We start from the raw sequence: 22348 nt of genomic DNA on the forward strand, positions 1-22348 counted from the left end.
TGTCATTGCATGTATTCTTCAGGGCTCCCAGATAATTTAGGCCCCTTGCCTTGTGACAAAAGGCGAGCTGTCATGTTGTCATCATAATATTCATTGAGATAAAATATCTTAAAAATCAATGATTTGTCACTAATAAATTCAATGAACAATTCATGATAAACTTTTTTTAAATCCCAGAAACAGATTAGACTATGATACTCAACAACATGAAGGAGTTGAGGCAAATGGTAGAGGAACATTTAAGGAGAAGCTATAGATAAGTATGTGGTGGATAAAAGAAAAGGCAAATATACTGATTAGATGGGATGAAATAGCATCAGAGATAGCCTTGACACTTTCTTAGACCGCGGGCATAATGGTCTATTTCTGTGCTATAAGTCTACATAATCCTAAACTTGGTACATTCCTAGTCTGTTTATGCATGGTGCCATGCTGCTAAATGTAAAGAAGCCATTTGGAAGCCCTATACTTAAAAGAAATGTAGCAACCTTCCCACAATGTGCAATGAAGTAAAATCTGTTATCAATAGAGTGTAAGTTACGTAGTTTAATAACACTCTCCTCTGTCAGCCAGTTAGGTGGAACTACATGTTACTGGTTCTATTTTTATCTGTCCGCTATCACCAGAGAATCGTCTGCAATGGCTTCTCTTCCAGCTGGTGCGCTATTATCCCTGTGGTACCCCTTAACTCATGTTAACTCATCTCCATGTTGCCCATAGGTGATATCAATTGAAAACACAATATTAAATTCTACATGTATGCTAATGGGATCCTACTCTACTTGTCACCACCACTCTTCAACTTCTGCCTTCTCTAATTAACCACGGTGCTTGTCCAACATCCAATACTGGATAAGTCGAAGCTTTCTCCAATCAAATATTGGGAAGGCCAAAGCCATTGTCTTCAGTCACTGCCACAAACACTGTTCCCTTGGTTGAAACAGGCCAAAAGCAACTTTGGTATCATTTATGAACCCGGATTAAGCTTTGGACCAAATATGTATCCCAGCGCCAAGACTGCCTACTTCTAAAACCATAAAATTGCCCAACACTTGCCCTGTCTCAGCTCATTTGCTTCTGAAACCCTCATCCATGCCTTAGTTACCTCTCGACTTGATTATTCCTATTCGCTCCTATCTAGCCCCCACCCCCACCCTCCAATATTCCATCCTTTAAAACTTAGCTCATATCAAGCCCTGATGCCTGTAGCCTAGCGTGCACCTAGACCCATTCACTCATCACTCCTGTGGTGACGGATCTGCGTTGGCTCCCATTAAGCGGCGCCTCAATTTTATAATGTTAAGCCATATCTTCAAATCTCCCTGTGGCCTTGTCCCTTCCTATCTCAATTTCTGCCTCTTACACATCCCCATTTATAGTTGCTACCCCATTGATGGCTGTACTTTCGTTAACCTGGCCTTTAGGGTATGAAATTCCTTTCCTAAACTCTCCATGTCATTACTTCCCCCTCCGTCTTTAAGACACTCTTTGATCAAGCTATTGATTATCTATTCTAACATCTCATTGCGTGGCTTGGTGCCAAATTTTATTTCATAACCTTCTTGTGAAAGAGATGTTTTACTGTTTTAAAGGTGCTAATAAACATCAATTAATAAAATTGCATCAGATTTAAGACAAGTTTGATCTTGCTAATATGGTTAATCACATCTGTCATTGTATGTATAAAATCCCAAACACGTGTAAATAATTTTGTGTGCTTCTAAGTTAAAGTTGTACAGTGTAATTATATAAAAGTGAAACACTGTCGATGCTGGAAATCTGAAATAAAAAGAAAACTCTGGAAAGACTCAGCAGGTCTGGCTGCATCTGTAGTAAGAGAAACAGAGTTAACATTTTGAGTCCATATGACTTTTCTTCAGTGTATCATAGAAATCAATAAAATGCTAATATTTCTATGGAGATAAAACTATTATTGATGGTAAAGACAGTGTTATTTTTGGAGTTCCTTTTCTAGACAGTTGTGCTAAATTGAGCGTGCTGGAATCCCTGTATTTATTTGACCTGAAGTATAATTTCCATTTCAATATCTCAGTTCAAGATTTGTTAAGATATGTTGTGATAGCCGTTATTCCCAAAAAGCCAGAGGTTACCTTCTGTTTGAGCATACCCTCCCATTTACCTTTTAAATTCGCCTAACAGTCAAGTATTTGGAAATTACTGAACTTTGAAGGGGTAAAATTTATTTTCTTAGAACACCCTTATTCTATGCAACTGTTGATTTTTTTTTTGGATTAGTGAAATATGAATAGGTTTTGAAACAACCTTTTATATGTATATATGCACACAAATATTTTATGATGTGTCAACTAACTCATGTCATTTAAGTCATTATTAACACCAGAGAATATGCTTATGAGCTGGGCAGAAAGGAAGAAAAAAGCTAAATAATGCATGTGGTACTAATCTATTATTAAGATGGCACACTTGTTACTGATATCTTGTGTATTGATCTTCCCTTGGCACCACCACAGCCTCACCCTCCTGCCTTCAACCAGATTTCCATTTCTGCTATTTTAGTTATATAAATCAAATTTTCTCTTTTTTTTCTCTATCAGCAATTGACTCTCCTTCCTTGTACTAACAAAACCCATCGCACCTTTTTGTACCGAGGTAGCGATGTAAGCTCTGAGCAGGACACAAAGAGGCTACAAAGAGATATAGACAGGTTAAGTGTGTGGGCAACAGGATGGTAGCTGGAGCATAATGTGGGGAAGTGTGAGGTTATTCATTTTGGTAGTAAGAATAGAAACACGGGACGTTTTTTGAAATGAATGAAACTTGTAAATGTTGGTGTTCAGGAACACTTGAGTCTACTCTTACAAGAAACACAAAAAGCATGCAGGTGCACTAGGAAATTGGGAAGGTAAATATCATGTTGGCTTTTAGTGGAAGGGCACTGGAATACAACAGTAAGGATATCTTGCTACAACTGATGAAACCACACCTGGAGATCAGTTTTAGTTTAAGAAAGAATATATTTTCCTTGAAGGTGGTACATAGAATAGAATCCCTACAGTACATAAGGAAGCCATTCGGCCCATTGAGTCTGTACTGGCCACAATCCCATCCAGGCCCTATTCCCGCGATGCATTTACCCTGCTAATTCCTCGAAACACGCAGGTCAATTTTAGCATAGCCAATCAACTTACCTCACACATATTTGGACTGTGGGAGGAAACCAGAGCACCTGGAGGGAACCCATGCAGATATGGGGAGAATGTGCAAACTCCACACAGACAGTGATCCAAAGCTGGAATTGAACCTGGGATCCTGGCGCTGTGAGGCAGTGGTGCTAACCACTGTGCCACCATGCTGCTTGTATGTTGACTTTTAGTGGTCAGGCACTGGAGTACAACAATAAGGATGCCTTGCTACAATTGTATAGGGTGAAACCACATCAGGAGATCGGCTTTAGTCTCCGTATCTAAGAAAGAATATACTTTCCTTGGAGGTGGTACAATGAGGATTCACTAGATTCGTTCCTGGAATAAGGGAGTTGTCCAATGATGACTGAGTAAATTGGGCCTATATTCCTTGGGGTTTAGAAGAATGAAAGATGACCTCATTGTAGCATAAAGGATTCTGAAGGGACTTGGCAGAGTAGACTCTGAGAGGATGCTTTCCCCGGTTGAGGAACCTAGAATACCAGAGCACGTTCTCAGGTAGGGGGCTGATCATCTAGGACTGAGTTGAAGAGAAATTGCTTCACTCAGAGGGTTGTGTACCTTTTGAGTTCTGTAACGAGTGAGTTATTGATCTTTATCATTGAATACATTTAATGCTGAGTAGGTGCCTCAGAAGCTGAGACAGAAGATCAGCTGTGATCATGTTGAAAGGGGGAACAAGTTTGAGAGACCTTATCGTCTACTCCTGCTATGTCCAACATCTTGACCAGTTTTCATTTCTCTAGCAATGGTATCCCTTTTCTTCCTGCTGTTTGAATGCTGCTGTGTTTTTATCTGCTCGAAGAGAATCCACACTAAACAGAGGATTTATGGAGTTCTCTGCTGCATGGCTCAGATCATGGAGACAACCAGCTGATAAAGACAATTTTCTGCTCCAGTGTCTTCATGTCCCAATTTTAATCCTTTGTATTCTGTTGCTATTTTTTACTTAATTTGTCCTGTTACCACCTCATATTCAATGATACACCTCACTGAAGTTGGTTAATTTTAATCTTGTGCTATTTTTAGTTACCAGCAGAATAAAGTCAGGCATCACACAATTGTGAGTGAGTTTGGAGACAGACTTCTGAACTTAGCCCCATGGCATCACCTTCATAGTGCAACTAAAAATCATATCATGATGATAAAGCCTCTGAACAGGAAATATACAAATGGTATGAATATTTTCAATTTATATCTGTAAATGCTGCCTGTCATTGAATTCCAGGGAGAAAACCAGACAGAATATTTTTTAGGATTGACACCAGTTGGGGTTGTTGTCTACAAGAACAAAATCCAAGTTGGAAAGTACTTCTGGTAAGTGATCTTAAATGTACACTTAGTGTTGTTTTGTTCCCTGACCTTGTTTTAATTTGAAGTTAAAAGGCTCTCTGTTTGATAACAGGCCAAGAATCACCAAGGTGAATTTCAGAGAAACCCAATTTGAGCTAAGAGTGCTAGGCAAAGATGTAAGTATCACACCAGCATTTCCCTTGACATCAATCCTGAAGACTCTTCTCCAAAAGATTATTGTTTTCACTTGATTTAAATTTTGTGCCATTAAGTAAAAACAATTCTAACATTTCCAAAATATATTTCATTTAGAAATGAGATGAAAAATATGAATCCCAAAAGGTGAAAATAAAGTTCATGATCAAACTTGGTGTTTCTACTTCCAGTGACATTTACAACTTTCATTTAATATTGCAATTAATCACTTCAGCATGCTTTTTAGAAGCATCTGCATAGCAGATGCAGTGTAATGTGGATAAATGTGAGATTAGCCACTTCTGCAGCAATAGTAGGAAGGTAGATTATTATTTGAATGCATGTAAATTGAAAGAGGTGGATACTCAGTAAGACCTTGGTGTCCTCGTGCATCAGTTGCTGAAAGTAAGCGCACAATTACGAGAAGGCAAATGGTATGTTGGCTTTCATAGGGAATTTGAGTGTAGGGATAGGGATGTTTTGCTGCAGTTGCACAGGGCACTGTGAGGCCACACCCGGCGTTTTGTATGCAGTTTTGGTGTCCTTATCTGAGGAAGAATGTCCTTGCTATAGAGGGAGTACAATGAAGATTTACCAGGCTGATTGCTGGATGGACAGGTCTCATATTCCTGTCATATGAGACCTCCTTTATTAGGATTATATTCACTGGAGTTTAGAAGAATGAGAGGGAATCTCATAGAAACTTATTAAATTCTGACAGGGTTAGACAGGTAGATACAGAAAGAATTTTCCCAATGGTGGGGGAGCCCAGAACTTGGGGTTATAGTTTGAGGTGAGGAGAAATTTATTTATCCAGAGAGTGGTGAATGTGTGGAATTCACTACCACAGAAAGTAGTTGAGGCCAAAGCACTGAGTGATTTCCAGAAGAAATTTGATATAGCTCTTGGGACCAAAGGGATATGGGAAGAAGGTGGGATCAGGATATTGATTTTGATGATCAGCTATGATCAAAATGGATGGTGGAGCAGACTCAATGGATCTGCTTTTATTTTCTACGTTTCAGTCAGCTGAATGCTGCATTTTTAGAACTCATTCCGAGAGAATGTGTGTCTTTAAATTCAATTTACATTTTTTGTGGTAAACGCTATCTGAAACAAAAACTGAGCTGCAAAGGAAAACAGAACAAGGAAACATAGCAAAGAAAATGACCCTCATACAGAAACAAAAACGAACTGAAATTTGGAAACCAATCCTTCAGTACCAAACTGACCATGGTTATGAGATATGGAAGGACACAGATCGTTCCAAGCTGTGCAGTTGCACTTGATGAGCTCATTGGTTCAGTACAAGCAAGCTGAAGAAGACCGAAGAAAACAGGCTAGATCCACAAATTGAGAATAAGATATAGGGCAGAATTTTACAACCTCTTTGCACACACTTAGTGGCTTGAAGAATGGCTCCCATTTTTTCCCCTGACGTGATTTTACAATACTCAGAAACCCCAATGCGGTCAGCCTCTTGCCAGAAATGGGTATGAGGCTGATTAATTTATTTAAGTAGTGTTTTCTATGTCTTTAGTGAGCCTGGCGTTCAGTTATCCAGGCTCGCTTGCCTTTATGGCCTCACTGGGAGGGGTTCTCTGTGGCAAACAGGGAACAGTCATGTTGGCCTCGCTGATGGAACTGGAGGCCATTAAGGTCCCCTGGGGGGACCGAGTGCAAAGTGGTGGTGTTCCTTGGACAGTGCCAGATTAGCAGCACCACCGTGGCAATGCCAGCCTGGTACCAGGGCAATGCCCACTTGGAGCTGTCCACCAGGCAGTGACAGGGTGCAGAGCTAGGGTGTGGGGCCAATGGGGATGTGCCTGGCAGGGCCAATCAGGGATGGGCCAATGGAGGTGGGAACAGACGGGATATGCCAGGGTCCAGGGCCAATGTGGTAATTGGGGACGATGGGGTTGCACCAATGGGGGAATGAAGGAAGGGAGGGAGAGAGGGCCCACTTGGTGCCACTCTGCCTGTGATTGGTGGGAGAGAGAAGAAGGAGGGCCACGATTAGTCTAGGCAGCTAGTGGGTGGCAAGGGCTGCATCTCGGGCCATGGATTCCCCATGATTGTGAGGTTGGGGGAATGAGGTTACTGGTTGAGGCTACCTGCAGTAGCAGAGGCCCGACAGCTCATTCCCTGTCTGTCAGATCCCTGCTAATGCACATGTGCAGCATCTATACATGCGTAATACCTCCTTCTATAGGCTGATTGGTGAATTAAGCTCTGCCCACAACCTCTCTGGCTAGAAACTGACTAGCCCATCTTTTGACAAACCAAGTGCATAAGATCGGGTGTGAAAACTTGCCTGAAAAACGGATCTGGAGCTCTCCCATTTTCAGTCTAGCTGAACACTTAATCAAAAATCTCGTAAAATTCCACTCATTGAGTGAAATTTCTCTCCCCCTCCATGATGTGTTTCGTGGTGGCAGTTTTCTTTCGCTGGCAGCAGAGTCTTATGGTCCCACCACAGTCAGCAGGGTTTCCTGTTAAACTCATTGAACACTACAGTTATGTAGCTGTTGTAGTATAAAGGTGTTTGGGAAGAGCAAGAGTTAGTTTTGCACTGGAGAACAGTACTGCCCACGTTATGATGCAGAGTCACATGATGGTAGATTGTGTAGAGCAGTGATGGGCAATCCAAGCTAATGACTGAGCCCTCCTTCATCTCAGTGGGTCGCAAGATTGAAATCAGGCTTGTCTACTAACCATGACCCCATGAATATGATTACATATATTTAATGCATGCTGAACATCTTCTAACATGGTAGAGAAAATGTGTAATCATTAATAGAATTATCAGAAACTTCAAATTTTGAAAACAAAATAAACATTTACGCTTTGGAAAAAATGGAAGCACATGGCTCTCTGGTTGGGGGAATGAGATTACTGGTTGAGGCTACCTGCTCTCCCAATATTGTGTGCAATCAGCATGCATCACTTGTCCTTGCTTTACGTGTGTATCACTTCAGTCATGCTGGTTGGAAAAATCAGCAGAATGTGGTAACTCTGCACGTGAACAACAATCAACAAACTGTCTCATGGACAGTTATCACAACCCAGATTGGCTGCATGTGACCTCTGGGCAGCAGGTTGGCCACCACTGGTGTAGAGTCTGGAAGGAACCAGCATGGAGACAATACCCTTACGTAGCTGTAGCTTGGATATCTACATAGTTATGGCCTACCAATAAAGGTTTCTGTTCAACCATACAAGCCTCTAGATCTCTTAATGAGTCACTAAGCAAATATTTAACATGGTGTCAGTGAAGGATGAACCCCAAAATCACAGAACCTGGAGCAAGAACCCAAGAACTCAAAGCATGAAGAAGTAAAGAAAAGGAAGCTGCACCTGAGAAAAGTGTCTGAGTAGAACATAGAGTTGGAGATTACCTGACAAAAAAAGCTGCATTGCAGATGTGAAGGGTGAAGAGCTCCACCAGGGCAGATGGAGATCCATTACCAGACCTGATTGAACACAAAGTCAAGTGATGTGGCTAGATCAAAACATACTGAGCAAAATTCACAAAAGGGAATAAAGGTGAAAATCAGCTGAAGAATCGACTGTGTAAATGAAATTAGGAGCCGGAGCAGACCCACAGTCAAGAGACATAGCCTGTGTTAGTGTAAGTGGAGGGTAATAATGAGGAAATTGTGAAATATGTTAATTTCATATATGAAGAAAACAGTTTAATGGAATTGTGACTGGGGTCAGACAGCCAACCTGCTCCCAGGAGACAGGTTAATGATTGGAGCCACCTCACTTCCACTGCTGATTGCTTAGATGCAGCTGCAGCCTGCTTCAGGGTTATCTCTGCCCAACTGAATGCCAACTCTGACTTCTGGGTGGGGTCCTGTCAAAAAAAAAGGTATGCGCACTGTTAAAACTTTGCAATGAACAGATAAATCGGGCTTCTAGTCAAAACTGTAACCCCTCCCCCCACAAACTGGCCACTATACCTCTGAAACTCCTGCCAATATTCACCAATATTGGGTCACTGAGCACAACGTATACACTGAAGGACTTGCCCTCTACACAAAGTATGCAGCAATAGCTATCATTCATACTCACTACTCCAGATGGGAGGACACTCTTTGAACTTCATGCAGGAGAGATTGGAACCACTGAGCCCCACTGAAACAATGAAAAGAAATAAGTCAGCACTTCCAATGTACTTAAACCAAGCTAATCATTCCAGCTTCCATTCCAAAGACAGGTCTTTGGCTTGCTAATGTTTGATCCTGAGCCGTTTTATCCTTGACAGGTTTTGTCAGTGGTAGTTTACCACTGCATTCCACTCTTGGGCATGGAGACGAAGCAGGTCCCAAATTTATCTCAGCCAAAGGGGAATTGAACCTTTGCTTTTGGCATTATTCTGAACCACACACTAGCCATCTAAAATAATTGTTATCGATACTGAATAGAAGTGATTTCTATTGTTACAAATGTGGAACTTATCAAGACGATTAAAATATCTCCTTTAACTTGAGGTGAAATGTAATGTTCTGGATGGAGGTGGGGGATGGGAGAGATCACACTAAACTTCCACCCAGTGACATGCCCATGTGATTTGTTTGTCAAGGGCAATGACATCTAAACTAAAACATATTGAAAAGCAAGTGATAGTTTTCTCACCTTGCAGAAAAAAGGAGTTAAGAGACGGGTATAGAGAGAGAGAGGCCAAAGCAGCTATTCTGTGAACAGTAGGAAAATACTGTTTTTGTGTGAGCTACCAAGCAGGATGCTGGTGAGAGCTGATTCTCTGTTCAAAGAGAAGAGGTCAAGATTGGTGAGACCATTGGTGATTTGAACAACAAGGAGTTGCTAAGGTGGGCCTTGCTCATGAAAATCAGCTCTGGAATACTCAGTTTGTGTGGAATGATATTTGATGAATACCAGAAGATTCAACTTGGTATGGCTGGAAGGCTGAGAGTAACTGGGCAAATGATCTCTAATGTCACATATTTGCTAGAAACATGACATCGTAAGCACATTTTCATATGGCATATTTCAATTGCATTAATTAATTGATGCAAAAGTAACATTTCTTTAGTTTGATGCATTGGTTAGCTGTTGACTAATACTCAATCTATGTTAATTTTATAGAGGTTTACAGCATGGAAACAGGCCCTTTGGCCCAACTTGTCCAATCAACCCTTCTTTGAAACCCCTAAGCTAATCCCAATTGCCCGCATGTGGCCCAAATCCATCTATAACCATCTTATCCTTGTAACTATCTAAAGGCTTTTTAAAAGATAAAATTGTAACCGCCTCTATTACTACTTTTGGTAGCTTGTTCTGGACACTCACCACCCTCTATGTAAAAAAAAAATTGCCCCTTTTGGACACTTTTGTATCTCTCCCCTCTCACCTTAAACCTATGCCCTCTAGTTTTAGACTCCCCTACTTTTGGGAAAAGATATTGACTATCTACATTGTCTATGCCCCTCATTATTTTATAGACCTCTATAAGATCACATCTCAGCCTCCTACGCTCCAGAGAAAAAAGTGCCAGTCTATTCAGCCTCTCACTATAACTCAATCCATCAAGTCCCAGTAGCATCCTAGTAAATCTTTTCTGCACTCTTTCTAGTTTAATAATATCCTTTCTATAATAGGGTGACCAGAATTGCACACAGTATTCCAAGTGTGGCCTTACCAATGTCGTGTACAACTTCAACAAGACCTCCCAATTCCTGTATTCAATGTTCTGACCGATGAAACGAAGCATGCTGAATGCCTTCTTCATCACTCTGTCCACCTGTGACTCCACTTTCAAGGAGCTATGAACATGTACCCCTAGATCTCTTTAGTTTGTTTGTTACAGTAGAAGCCTTAAATGAGTCATTTCTGATGCATTAGTTGCCTGTCGAGTAATGTTCAGTCTATGTTTTTAATTTATTTGTTACAGTAGAATCCTTAAAACAGTCATTTCTTTGCTCATTAGAAAATTAATCACTTCAAAAAAAGTTATCAATTTCAACAGAGGATTGTAATATTAATTGAATTCTATTAATTTGAAACTTGTAGATTAATGGGTTCAGATTAACCCTAGAGCACCTTGTCTTTCTCAGTTTGAATCTATGAAGAAACATGTCATCTTATATGTCAGAGACCCAAGTGATATATCCATTTTTATAAATACTTTGGTTGATTTTGTTTTAGTTCCTGTCACACTGGCTGTCACACCCTAGGAGTTCTTTTTAGAAAATTCCACACCGGCAAACTCCAGGTTACCACAATTTAATTAGCTTACATGATATGGGACATGAACCCATAACTTACTGTTCTAAAGGTACCACCAACTCATCCCTGTTTGCAAACCTCACCCTAGGAAATCATTTCAACCAGTTTCAAGTTCATGGATCAAATTATATAGGTTGGGACGAATTAAAATTGATGTGCTGTTCAGGTAAACATTGACAAGATTTTTATGACAACTGTGCCCAAATTTCCAAGGTTATTTCTAATTCTAAATCAGATTGCACACATGAACTTTCAAACTAAACTGAAAATAGCAAGGTCATTTTTTTATTGCTGGGTGAAAAAAGACTTAAAGCTAATTGGTAACATATTTTAAACCTCGCCTGGTGTCTTTGAAATTAATGAAGTTGTTTCTCTGAGGTATAAATAATTAAACTAGCTGTCAACCATTTTTTGCCCAGTGATTAAATTTTAATTATTCCCATTGTTTTTAATGGAACGAAGGAAAAAAAGGAGGAACTTGTGTATATATATTACACCTTGTAAGGCATGAGGCCATTCCAAAGTGCTTCACAACTAATGGAGTACATTTGAGGCACAGTTCCTTTTGCAACACAGGAAACGTGGCAGTAAATTTGTGCATAGAAAGTCTAACAAAAATCAATGTAATAACCATCAGATCATTTTTTTTGATATTAGTTGAAGGATAGATATTGGCCAGGGCATTTGAGACAGTTTCAATGTTCTTATACTATGATTGGGTGTGCTTTGATTTATGACTCATTGGAATTCAGAATAATGAGGGGAGATCTTATAGAAACATATAAAATTATGAAGGGAATAGATAAAATAGAAGCACGGAAGTTGTTTCCACTGGCGGGTGAAACTAGAACTAGGGAGCATGGCCTCAAATTAAGGGGAAATAAATTTAAGACTGAGTTGAGGAGGAACTTCTTCACTCAAAGGGTTGTGAATCTGTGGAATTCCCTGCCCAGTGAAGCAGTTGAGGCTACCTTATTGAATGTTTTTAAGACAAGGCTAGATAAATTTTGAAGGAATTAAGGGTTATGATGAGTGGCCGGGTAAGTGGAACTGAGTCCACGAAAAGATCAGCCGTGATCTTATTGAATGGCAGAGTAGGCTCGAGGGGCCAGATGGCCTACTCCTGCTCCTAATTCTTATGTTCTTATGACAGTAAACAGAAATCATTTCAATGTTGCAGAGGAATACACAGATTCCTTATCAGCAAAGTTTTGAAAAGCACCTGAGAGCCATGTCCCTCTGCCTTCTTCATACTCTCCATGATCCTTCCATACAACTTGCATGGCACCTTATACTCCAATGCCATCTCATACCACCATGATAGGTCCATAAACACTCATCTTGCATCTACTATGGGCAAACTGCAGGAGCCATTTAAGAACATCAGGAGCAGTTCAACTCATTCAAGAAATTTTAAAAAAGCAACTCCCTTTAAGTGTTCAATCAGTCATCAAAACAAACAACCTTCTGTTCATAAACACTTCAAAGACAGCCTCTTTAATCTGCCAATCAAAAGGTGAACTCAGTACTGTCCTGTTGGAACAAGTGCTTATTTTAGCATTTGAAACTCAGCTAAGCATTCATAATGACCTCAGTTGGAATAACAGCCAATGTCAATGGTAATTTTTCTAACTACATCAGATGGCTGTTCTATCAAAGTAGATTTTTTTTAGCAGAAAGCTTCAGCCTATTTTCATTTTTAAAGAGCTGGGGTTTAAAAGACTTCAGATCATAATACTTAAATAGATTTTATCTGCCATTCTAAAGGGTTTATATCTCCACCGTAACATTGTGACTCCCATGGTATGGAATAAGGCCCCAGGAGCAGCAAAATAGGATCTGTCTGAAGGTAGCAATCATTTCAAATGGCCCTGTTGAATTGGGGTTTCTCACTTCTGTCATTCATGCCTGCCCCTTTTCCCCTGCCAGCAAAAATGTGATCTTTTGGAAATGAGGTGAAACCTCCACATCCAGGTCCCACCTGACATTTTTAAAAGTCTTGATTGATTCATACAGTTAGGCAGCACAAGGTTACATTGTTAAAGTGACAGGAATCGGTAAATATTTTTATTTTATAGATTATTTCAGATTGAAGTTTGCTCTCCCACCAAATTTTCCAATTAAAATATCTGTGGCAGTATTTGATACTTGCTTTTCGATAACAGCCACATTTTACCATTTTTGCAGATTGAGTGCTTTCAACAAATTAAAATCATCTCTTTCTCTGTGAAAGTAAGTAAAAAGGATCTCTCATTCACAGTAGCAAAATTGAAGTTCAGTGATTCCAGAATTGCAGCCATCTAGAGCATATCAAAAGCGTCTTTACTTTTCTTTAACTGTTCACTATGCTTTGTCAGGAAACCAAAGACAAGCACAAACTCCCTCCAGGGCTGAGCTGTTGTGTTAACTTTGTGCAGGCCTCCTGTGTTTTAACACAAGGTGAGTTCTGGGGTGGGGTCATCAGATACTTTCCAAGGAACGAGAGGCAAGGACAGAGTTGGAACCACTTAAACTTCTCCTGGCCCCTAGGATTCCAAGTAAACGTCACCATTTTTAAACCTACCCTGGCTTCACCTGGTCACTCCACAGACCCCCTCCAGGATTGAGCTGTTGTGTTGTCTTTGTGCAGGCCTCCAATGTATTATGCACTTTTATCTAGAAGAATATTTTTGTTTATGGCTTACTTGATTTTTTATATGACCTTTGAATCATCTAATTTCTTTTTACTCCTTTGAGGCAGCACAGTGGTACTATGGTTAGCACTGCTGCCTCACAGATCCAGGGACCCGGGTTTGATGCCATCCTTGGATGACTGTGTGGAGTTTGCACATTCTCCCTGTGTCTGCATGGGTTTCCTCCTACAGGAGAAATTAAAGCGCAATAGTGTGAATGGACAGAGGACATACAGAGAGGGACAAAGTGCTAGAAGAGAGAGGAAGGAGAGAAGGCATTTCAGAAGGAGTGCCCAGGGTTTTGAGGGAGCAATTCTACCACCTAAATCTCTATGAAAAACAATGTGTGAGACAGAAGGCTGAGGATGTCCTGCTGAAATGGGTCACCTGCTGCAGCTACAACTGCAGCTCCAGACCAGGGAAAGAACTGCATTGTTAGTGACATTGCGATGAATTCTTTGTGATCTATCTCCTTCCATACTGCAACTGGAGATATTTACCACACCTCTCAGTTTGCCATCCATTTTTTTTTGTGTAAATGGAGCTCACCGCTTCATTCACATTGCAGGTCTCCAACAGTGTAGGCTGCTATTGACAGCATGTGCATTGCTTTGCAGTGCCACATGTCAGCTGAATCCTATACTGGAACCAAAAGTGATTCTATTCTAGCTGAAGTGTGATGATAGACAGTGAATGATTCAGCTAGGTACTGGCTGTTCTGACAGCAGTCATGATGCCTTTGTTCTTTGGCAGTGCATTGAGTTGCAATTGAGTCAGCACAGCAAACAAAATGATATCCTGCAGGATGATGAGCCAACTATTGATGATATGGATAACGACACCTATTTCCAAGCCATGTAAATGTGGGCAGCATACATATAATGAAAGTCATGCCACCCCACAAGCTGTGATAGAACATTTCATTAGCGTGCTAAAACAGTGCTTCCACTGCCTGGACTGCTCTGGAAGAGCCCTGCAGCTCTCAGAAGAGTGGGCATCAAGAGTAGTCATCTAATGCATGCCACAAAACCTCAGTATCATGAGAGAACATCCCCTCCTGCAAATAGAACAGGGACCAGTTGAGGAGCCAGAGAATATAAGGAGAAGGAGGTAGAGAGGAGGCAACCCAGATGGCCCTTTTCTTGCCAGGCTGTCTGCGGTGAACTCATCTGAGCGTGATACCAGTCAATGCAATCCCAATTCTCTATCCACCAATAGCCCTATACCTTGCCTTCACACTGTCACTGGCCATTACAACGGCCAACTGGCCACAGTGCAAAAATAAAATTAAATATTCTAAACCGTGGGTAAGAATTACAACCTCTCAGCCATGTGTTTCCTGCCCACGGGGAGATGGCACCTTGTTTCTGTGATGACTGGAATTCTCCGGCCATTCACGCCGGCTGGGGTCTCTGGATACACTGCTGTCAATGGGATTTCCAATTAACATCACCCCACACCAGCGGGAAACACACGGTGAGCGTTCACTGCAGGCAGGACCAGAGAATCCCACAAGCATGAATGGCCAGGGAGTTCCAGCCTTCAAATTTATAAATGAAATCATTCCATTTTCCAATCAAATGTCAACTGCTGCTGAAGTTCACTGAGAGGAGATTACAACTGACCTCCCCTTAAGTCTGGCAGCATGCATATTGATCAGCTCATGCTCAGCTACAGTTTGGATTGGCGAGCTGACTGATGGACAGCTACAAAGCCACTGGGAAAATGGCAGGTTTCCTATAAGAGGAAGTAAACCACTGGTTAAGATCAGTAGGTTCATAGAAGTTTACAATATGGAAACAGGTCCTTCGGCCCAATTTGTCCATGCCGCTCTTTTTTTTAAACCACTGAGCTAGTCCCAATTGCCCGCATTTGGCCCATATCCGTCAATACCTATCTTACCCATGTAACTGTCTAAATGCTTTTTAAAAGACAAAATTGTACCCACCTCCACTGCTTGTCACAAATTGACCCAAGTGTTTGTTAAGTCCTCCCTTAAGACATGAGCAGGAGGAATTGTGAAAGTTTATTATTTAACACACTTGATGATCAAGAATTGTAGTGAATAAAGTCATCGACATTGCTGTGACGGCAAACCATTAAATTCATATTGTCAATATGAATTGTCAAAATTCAGACCAAATCATTAGCTTCCTTCATGCCTCCAAGAATTAGAGCTTGAGATTCAATATTAGCAGATGCTTACTATTGTCTGAGATCATTTCTTTCTGAAACTGCCTCCTTATCCATTGTGACTGAGCCAGAGCTTCAAATCATTCTTAAAATGTGACTGCCCAAGAGTGAGAAAAGTTTGAGGAAGCTACATCAAAGTTTTTTACACAGAGGGTGGTGGATACCTGGAACTTGTTGCTTGGAGAAGTAGTGGAAGCAGATACGATCGTGACTTTTAAGAGGTGTCTTGACAAATACGTGAACAGGATGGAAATAGAGGGAAGTGGTCCCCGAAAAGGTAAGGGGTTTTAGTTCAGTCAGGCAGCATGGTTGGTGCAGGCTTGGAGGGCCGAAGGGCCTATTCCAGTGCTGTAATTTTCTTTGTTCTTTGTTATGTGAACAGACTTATGGAAACATTGGCCAGTTTAGGTGGTCTATATTCAAGTTATTGCGCTAAGAAAGATTATTTGAAGTATATTAAGCAAGGGAAGAAAATTAGTACATAGGCAACAAAGATAGTCAGGCCATTGCATGGATAGAATGATGGTTTGAAGGTTTCATGCTCATTGAATAAAAAACATAAAGAATGTGCCTCTACACCTTCCTTAAATGTATTGAGAAAATGGTCTATTTTTCAACATCATTTTATTCCTTGGATTCCAACAATGCTTCCTGTCAGAGTTCATATTTCAGTCCTAGAATATATTTACTAAGAAAAACATCTACCATTATTAATCAAGAAGGCTATATGCTGAACCAAAGTAATGCTAATCGTTGTACAAATAGATGAGGAGGAGTGGTTATCACCATTAGCAACCAGCAGAAGTTTAAGATGAAACAAACTTACTGCTGTCGGCCAAAAATGTTAATTGAAAGTGCTGATTTATAGCACCAAGCCTGTGCATGTCCTGGGCCATTGACTCTTCTGTATTGTTCCTGATTTTGGATAATTAAGACAACTTGCTGATTGGGATGATAAGATAGCAGTAGGAGCTTTAATTAATTTCCATTCAAGTTCATAAAATGTCACAAGTCAGATAAGACCATGAAGTCAGTGTATATGTATGATTAATCTGTCAGTAGACAGTAATCAATTATAGTTGTTGCAACTTTATCAATTTTGCGTTAAAGTTTCAGTAATCTTTTGTTAATAATGCATTCACTGAACCTGAAAGACCTGCAGGTATAATGTTGAAATATCAAATATGTTTATGGGAATATGATCATTGTATTTTATCATTGATTATATATATATAGTATATCGACAATGTAACATGAGTGCATATAAAAATTGAGTGCAGTAATTTTATAACTGAGGGGAAAATAAAATAATTGCAAGAAAAATAGAAAATGCGGCAAGTTTACAGTAGATCCTTTGTCATCTGAAGAGAAAAGATATACTATATGATGAGTTCAAAAAAATAAATTTTATGCAAAGCTTATGAATGCTTACTGCCTGTGAAAAAATAAATCTGTCTGATGAGCTTAATTTACCACATAGAATGTCATAGTGAATGACCTTGGCAAAAACCACCTTTAGTTCTTAAGCATACCTTTCAATCCAGCACAGTGAACCATCATGTTTTTCATTGAACTGCAAATGATTACTCAGAAACAGCTTTGTTTTCAGACCAGCCACTGAAGTAAAACCTTGATTGTACCGAGTTCTCCTTTATTCAAAATCAGCAAAGTGCAACCACATCCATCCGTCAAACTGTGTTGTAAAATAATACTTCATTCTGCTATCATGAAAATTCCGTTCTCAGGCTCAAGGTTAAAGTGTTGGAATTTTGAGTATTCTAAACATTTAAGGGTTTTTTTTTGTTAAATGCACTGAAGCTTTGTCTATGTTTTTGTTTCATGCCTGTCAGAATGCATCACTAACTGCTTTTCATTCTATTAAGTAAATAAAAATGTGGCAAATTTAATACCATGGTTTAGGCCCAATTTCATATTAGATAATCAATATCATCTCCTTTCCAATCTTTGGTAAATCTATGGCACAGCAAGGGAAATTTTAGCCAGTATGAATGAGCAGATTGGAGGTGGCAGGATTGTAAAAGCTATGAAATTTTCAAACCTAACCCCAACCAACACAATTCTGGTTTTAATGGAGACAAATCAGGCTAGGTGACCAACTCACACTCAGGAGATTGAAGCAGCACTGTGTTTCCACTTTAACTTAATTTTTATTTACAACTAAATGGGGTTGGGATTCTCAGGCCTTGGGAAGCCTATCAGGTAAAAGATGAGAGGAGCTGGATCTGTGAGTTCATAGAATCTTGGAATCCCTAAAGAACAGAAGGAGGCCACTCAACCCATCTGCCTGCACTGACAAAAATTCTACCCCACGTATTTACCTTGCTAATCCCCCGATGCACAGAAGCAATTTAGCATGGCCAATCAACCTAACCCACACATCTTTGGATTGTGGGAGGAAACCGAAGCACCCGGAGGAAACACATGCAAACGTGGGGAGAATGTGCAAACTCCACTCAGACTGTCAGCCAAGGTGGACATCGAACTGGGTCCCTGGCGCTGTGAGATAGCAGTGTTAACCACTGTGCTGCCATGCTACTGTTTCATTGCTTGTGGGCAAGAGGAGCAGGAGTGTTTTTCCCAGATCCAGCAAACTTGCCTTCACATGATGGAACCATAGTGATGTCTAAATTCCCTTTCCGATATGCAACCCCCACCAGTGTTCCAGCACTCCAATGGTGTATGATCCCCATCTCTCATGTTGTCCCTGAGAATTTTTTCCATCATATCAAATTGGTTGATTGTCAGGCAGGAAACGTTGAAAAGGTGGAAAAGTTATCCTGCCATTAAATTTGGCAGGATGTGCATGAAACCCTTATTTCCAGGTATCAGAACCCATCTTTCTGTGATCTTCCTCCCCTCACCCACTACTAAGTTATCTGCAGCTCTGCTGCGGTCTATTCCAAAATGTGGCTGACCCAAAAGCCAGTCAAGCCCCACAGTCAGATAGAAAACAGCATTACTTTAATTTATTTCAGCTTACTGGCAGCATTTGAATGTTACATTTATTTATCTGATGAAGAAGCAGCACTCCGAAAACTCGTGCTACCAAATAAACCTGTTGGACTTTAACCTGATGTTGTGAGACTATTTATTGTGCCTACCCTTGTCCAACGCCGGCAACTCCGCATCGCGTTTATTTATGGAATGGGTATCTTTTTTCATCGCATTAATTGTCTGGTAGTTAAACACAAAGAAAGTAAAATAAATTTCATCTTACGATTTACTTTTTTATTTGAAGTGCACTGAAACATCATACTTCTTTGAAGTACCCAACAAAGCAGCCTGTAAGCATCTATGGAGATGCTGTGTGGAATATCATACATTTTTCAGGTATGTGCCGTTGTATTTCATTATTAGATCTGAATAGTAATCAAAACACGAATAGGTCTTATTTGCTGCAGACAAGTCCCTGTGAGCCTTTGATGATACTCGAGCTGTTGTTCACTTTTACCTAAATTATAACCTTTGTTAAAAAATTATTTAAAACACTGGGTGGGATTTTACAGTCTCGCTTGGGCGAGACCGGAAATTCCTGCCCAAGGTCAACAGACATTTCCGTTGTCTGCTCCTTGCCCATTCCGAATCCATGGTGGACATGGCAGTAGAATTCTGGTGAACATGTGTAGTGTGAATTTATACCAGGACTTGCATTTTGCTAATAAAATGTTTCTAGCCTCCACAGAAGAGAAATACAGCCTAGCACTGTGCAGAGACTGCAATTAGCCATACAATTCCATCACTGTTTTATTCAAATACTTCACATATCCCATACATTATGTATGTAAAGTGTAACATGGATTTATTTGCCTTTTCTCTTTTCTAAATCACTGGTAAGTGGATGACTTGGGAGATTTATATTGTTCAATACAGGTTTTAGCTATTCAAGGACATTGCATCAAGTGTGAAATACGTTTGTATTCAGGATACACCACTATAGTTACAGCAGCAATATTAACTGTGATCCTTATACCACAGTGTAGTGCCTGGTCTCTCTCGTTGTAGCTCCATTGCATGACTGTAAATGCATTCTGCATGATTTGTTTGGAATGCTGCAGAATAATTCCTGCACGCACTGTTGGTTAGTCCTGCTCAAACTCCTACTCGAGCACACACAATTTTCCATGAAAAATGTTTCGAGAATCTTGGTAAAAAGTCTGACAACACCAGGTTTTAGTCCAACCGATTTATTTGATAGTAAATGCACAAGCTTTCGAGGTTTCCCTCTTCGTCAGGTGACGAAGAGGGAAACCTCGAAAGCTTGTGCGTTTACTATCAAATAAATCGGTCGGACTAAAACCTGGCGTTGTCAGACTTTTTACTGTGTTTACCCCAGTCCAACGCCAGCACATCCACATCATGGAGAATCTTGAACAGTGGAACACCTGCCCGTTTGGGCTCATGATCCAATGGGATCAATCTTTTTCCATAGGTTTGCCTGAAGTGCCTTTGCCTATAGCATGTGAGTTTTGAGTGGCTTCCCTGAGAGAGTGGGCTCTAAAACTGTAGAAGTGCAGCTGAAGAATTAATTTTATCTGCTTAACTTCTGATAGAATGAATGTTTTTACTTTATTAATTTAACATTTAATTTTCAAAAAAGTCTGAAGCTGTAAATGTTCGGACATCCCAGGACAGTCACATGCACCGGCAATGTCGCGCTTCAGTCACCTTAAAGGTGGTGTCATGGGAGGAATTTTAATTTTATTTATTTGGTCATGGGATGAAAGTAGAAATGGCCACATTTGCATTTATTGCCCATTCTTAACTATTCTTAAGAAAGTGGTGGTGAATCAGCTGTTGAACTGTTGCAGTCTGTGTGGTTTACGTACATCCACAATGCTGTTAAGAAGAGAGTTCTAGGATTCTGACCCAGCGACAGTAAAGGAACTGCAATGTATTTCCAAGTCAGGATCATGTGTGGCTTGGAGGGAAATCTGCAGGTGATGGTATTGCTATGCATCTGCTACCTATCTCCTCAGGTATTAGAGGTTGCACATTTGGGAGGTGCTGTTGAAGGAGCCTTGATGAGTTGCTGCAGTGCATCTTGTAGATGGTGCACATTGCTGTTGCTGTGCATCAGTGTTGGAAGAAGTGAATGTTTAAGATGATGGATTTTGTCCTGGATGGTGTTGAGCTTGCTGAGTGTTATTGGAACTGCACTCATTCAGGCAAGTGGAGAGTTTTCCATCACATGCCTGATTTCTGTTTTGTAGATGGTGGGTAGGCATTGGGGAGTCAGGAAGTGAGTTACTCACTGTACCAGCCTCTGACCTGCTTTTGTAGCCACAGTATTTATATTGCTAGCCTAATCCAATTTCTGGTCAATGGTAACTCCCAGGATGTTAAATGAGTTGGAATCAGTGACAGTAATGCCATTAATTGTCATGGGGAAATATTGGATTTCCTCTTGTTGGAAATGTTCATTGCCTGCCACTTATGTGACATGATTGTTACTTGCCATTTATCAGCCCAAGCCTGAATATTGACCTGGTCTTGCTGCATATGCACACAGACTACTTTAGTATCTGAGGAATTGTGAATAACTTGTCAGAGCAGCACAGTTGCACAATGGATAGCACTGCTTCTCACAACACTGGGGATCTGGGTTTGATTCCCCACTTGGCTCACTGTCTGTGTAGAGTTGGCATATTCTCCCCGTGTCTGCATGGATTTCCTTCGGGTGCTCCAGTTTCCTCCCACAGTCCAAAGATGGGTGGGTTAGGTGGATTGGCCATGCTAAATTGTCCCTTCGTATTAGGGGGACTAGCGGGGTAAATGCATAGAGTTATGGGGATAGGACTTAGGTGGGATTGTGGTTGATGCAAACTCAATGGGCTGAATGGTCTCTTTCTGCACTGTAGGATTCTATGACCCTTGAATGCTGAATCATCATCAAACATCCCACTTCTGACCTTATGATGGAAAGAAGATGAGTGGGCCTAGGCACTATCCTGAGGAACTCCTGCAGTGATATCCTAAGACTAAGATAATTGATATCTGACAGCTGCAACCATGTTCTTTTGTGCTATGTATAACTCCAACATGTGAAGGTTATTCCCCCGATTTGCATTCACTCTCAGTTTTGTGAGGGCTCAATGATGCCATACGTGGTCAAATGCTGTCTGGATGTCAAGGGGAAACATAGAAAATAGGTGCAGGAGTAGGCCATTCAGCCCTTCAAGCCTGCACCATCATTCAGTATGATCATGGCTGATCATGGCTAATCATGCACTTTCAGTATCCCACTCCCACTTTCTCTCCATACCCCTTGAACCCTTTAGCCACATCCAGCTCCCTCTTGAACACATCTAATGAACTGGCCCCAACAGCCCTCTGTGGTAGAGAATTCCACATGTTCACAACTCTCTGAGTGAAGAAGTTCTTCCTCATCTCAGTCCAGAATGGCTTACCCCTTATTCTTGGACTGTCACTGTCACCTCACCTCTTGAGTTCAGCTCTTTTTACCATGTTTGGACTAAGGCTGCAATGAGAAATTCGCAATTGAGGCATGACATAATATAACTCAGACAACAGGAATAA

General features: G+C 40.7%; 1 protein-coding gene across 4 annotated transcripts in view; it reads left to right on the forward strand.

Annotated features, from left to right (window-relative positions):
• epb41l4a (erythrocyte membrane protein band 4.1 like 4A) overlaps positions 1–22348 on the forward strand; it is a 189400-nt gene that overhangs the window by 105140 nt on the left and 61912 nt on the right. For all 4 annotated transcript variants that reach the window (XM_080189021.1, XM_080189022.1, XM_080189023.1 and 1 more), the window contains exons 9-11: positions 4414–4502; positions 4591–4654; positions 19050–19141. In XM_080189021.1, the coding sequence (XP_080045147.1) occupies positions 4414–4502; positions 4591–4654; positions 19050–19141 (245 nt within the window). The remainder of the gene's footprint in view (positions 1–4413; positions 4503–4590; positions 4655–19049; positions 19142–22348) is intronic.

This window comes from Carcharhinus amblyrhynchos, chromosome 5 (genome assembly GCF_965287045.1).
Source record: "Carcharhinus amblyrhynchos chromosome 5, sCarAmb.v2.hapA, whole genome shotgun sequence".
NCBI classification, from domain to species: Eukaryota; Metazoa; Chordata; class Chondrichthyes; order Carcharhiniformes; family Carcharhinidae; genus Carcharhinus; species Carcharhinus amblyrhynchos.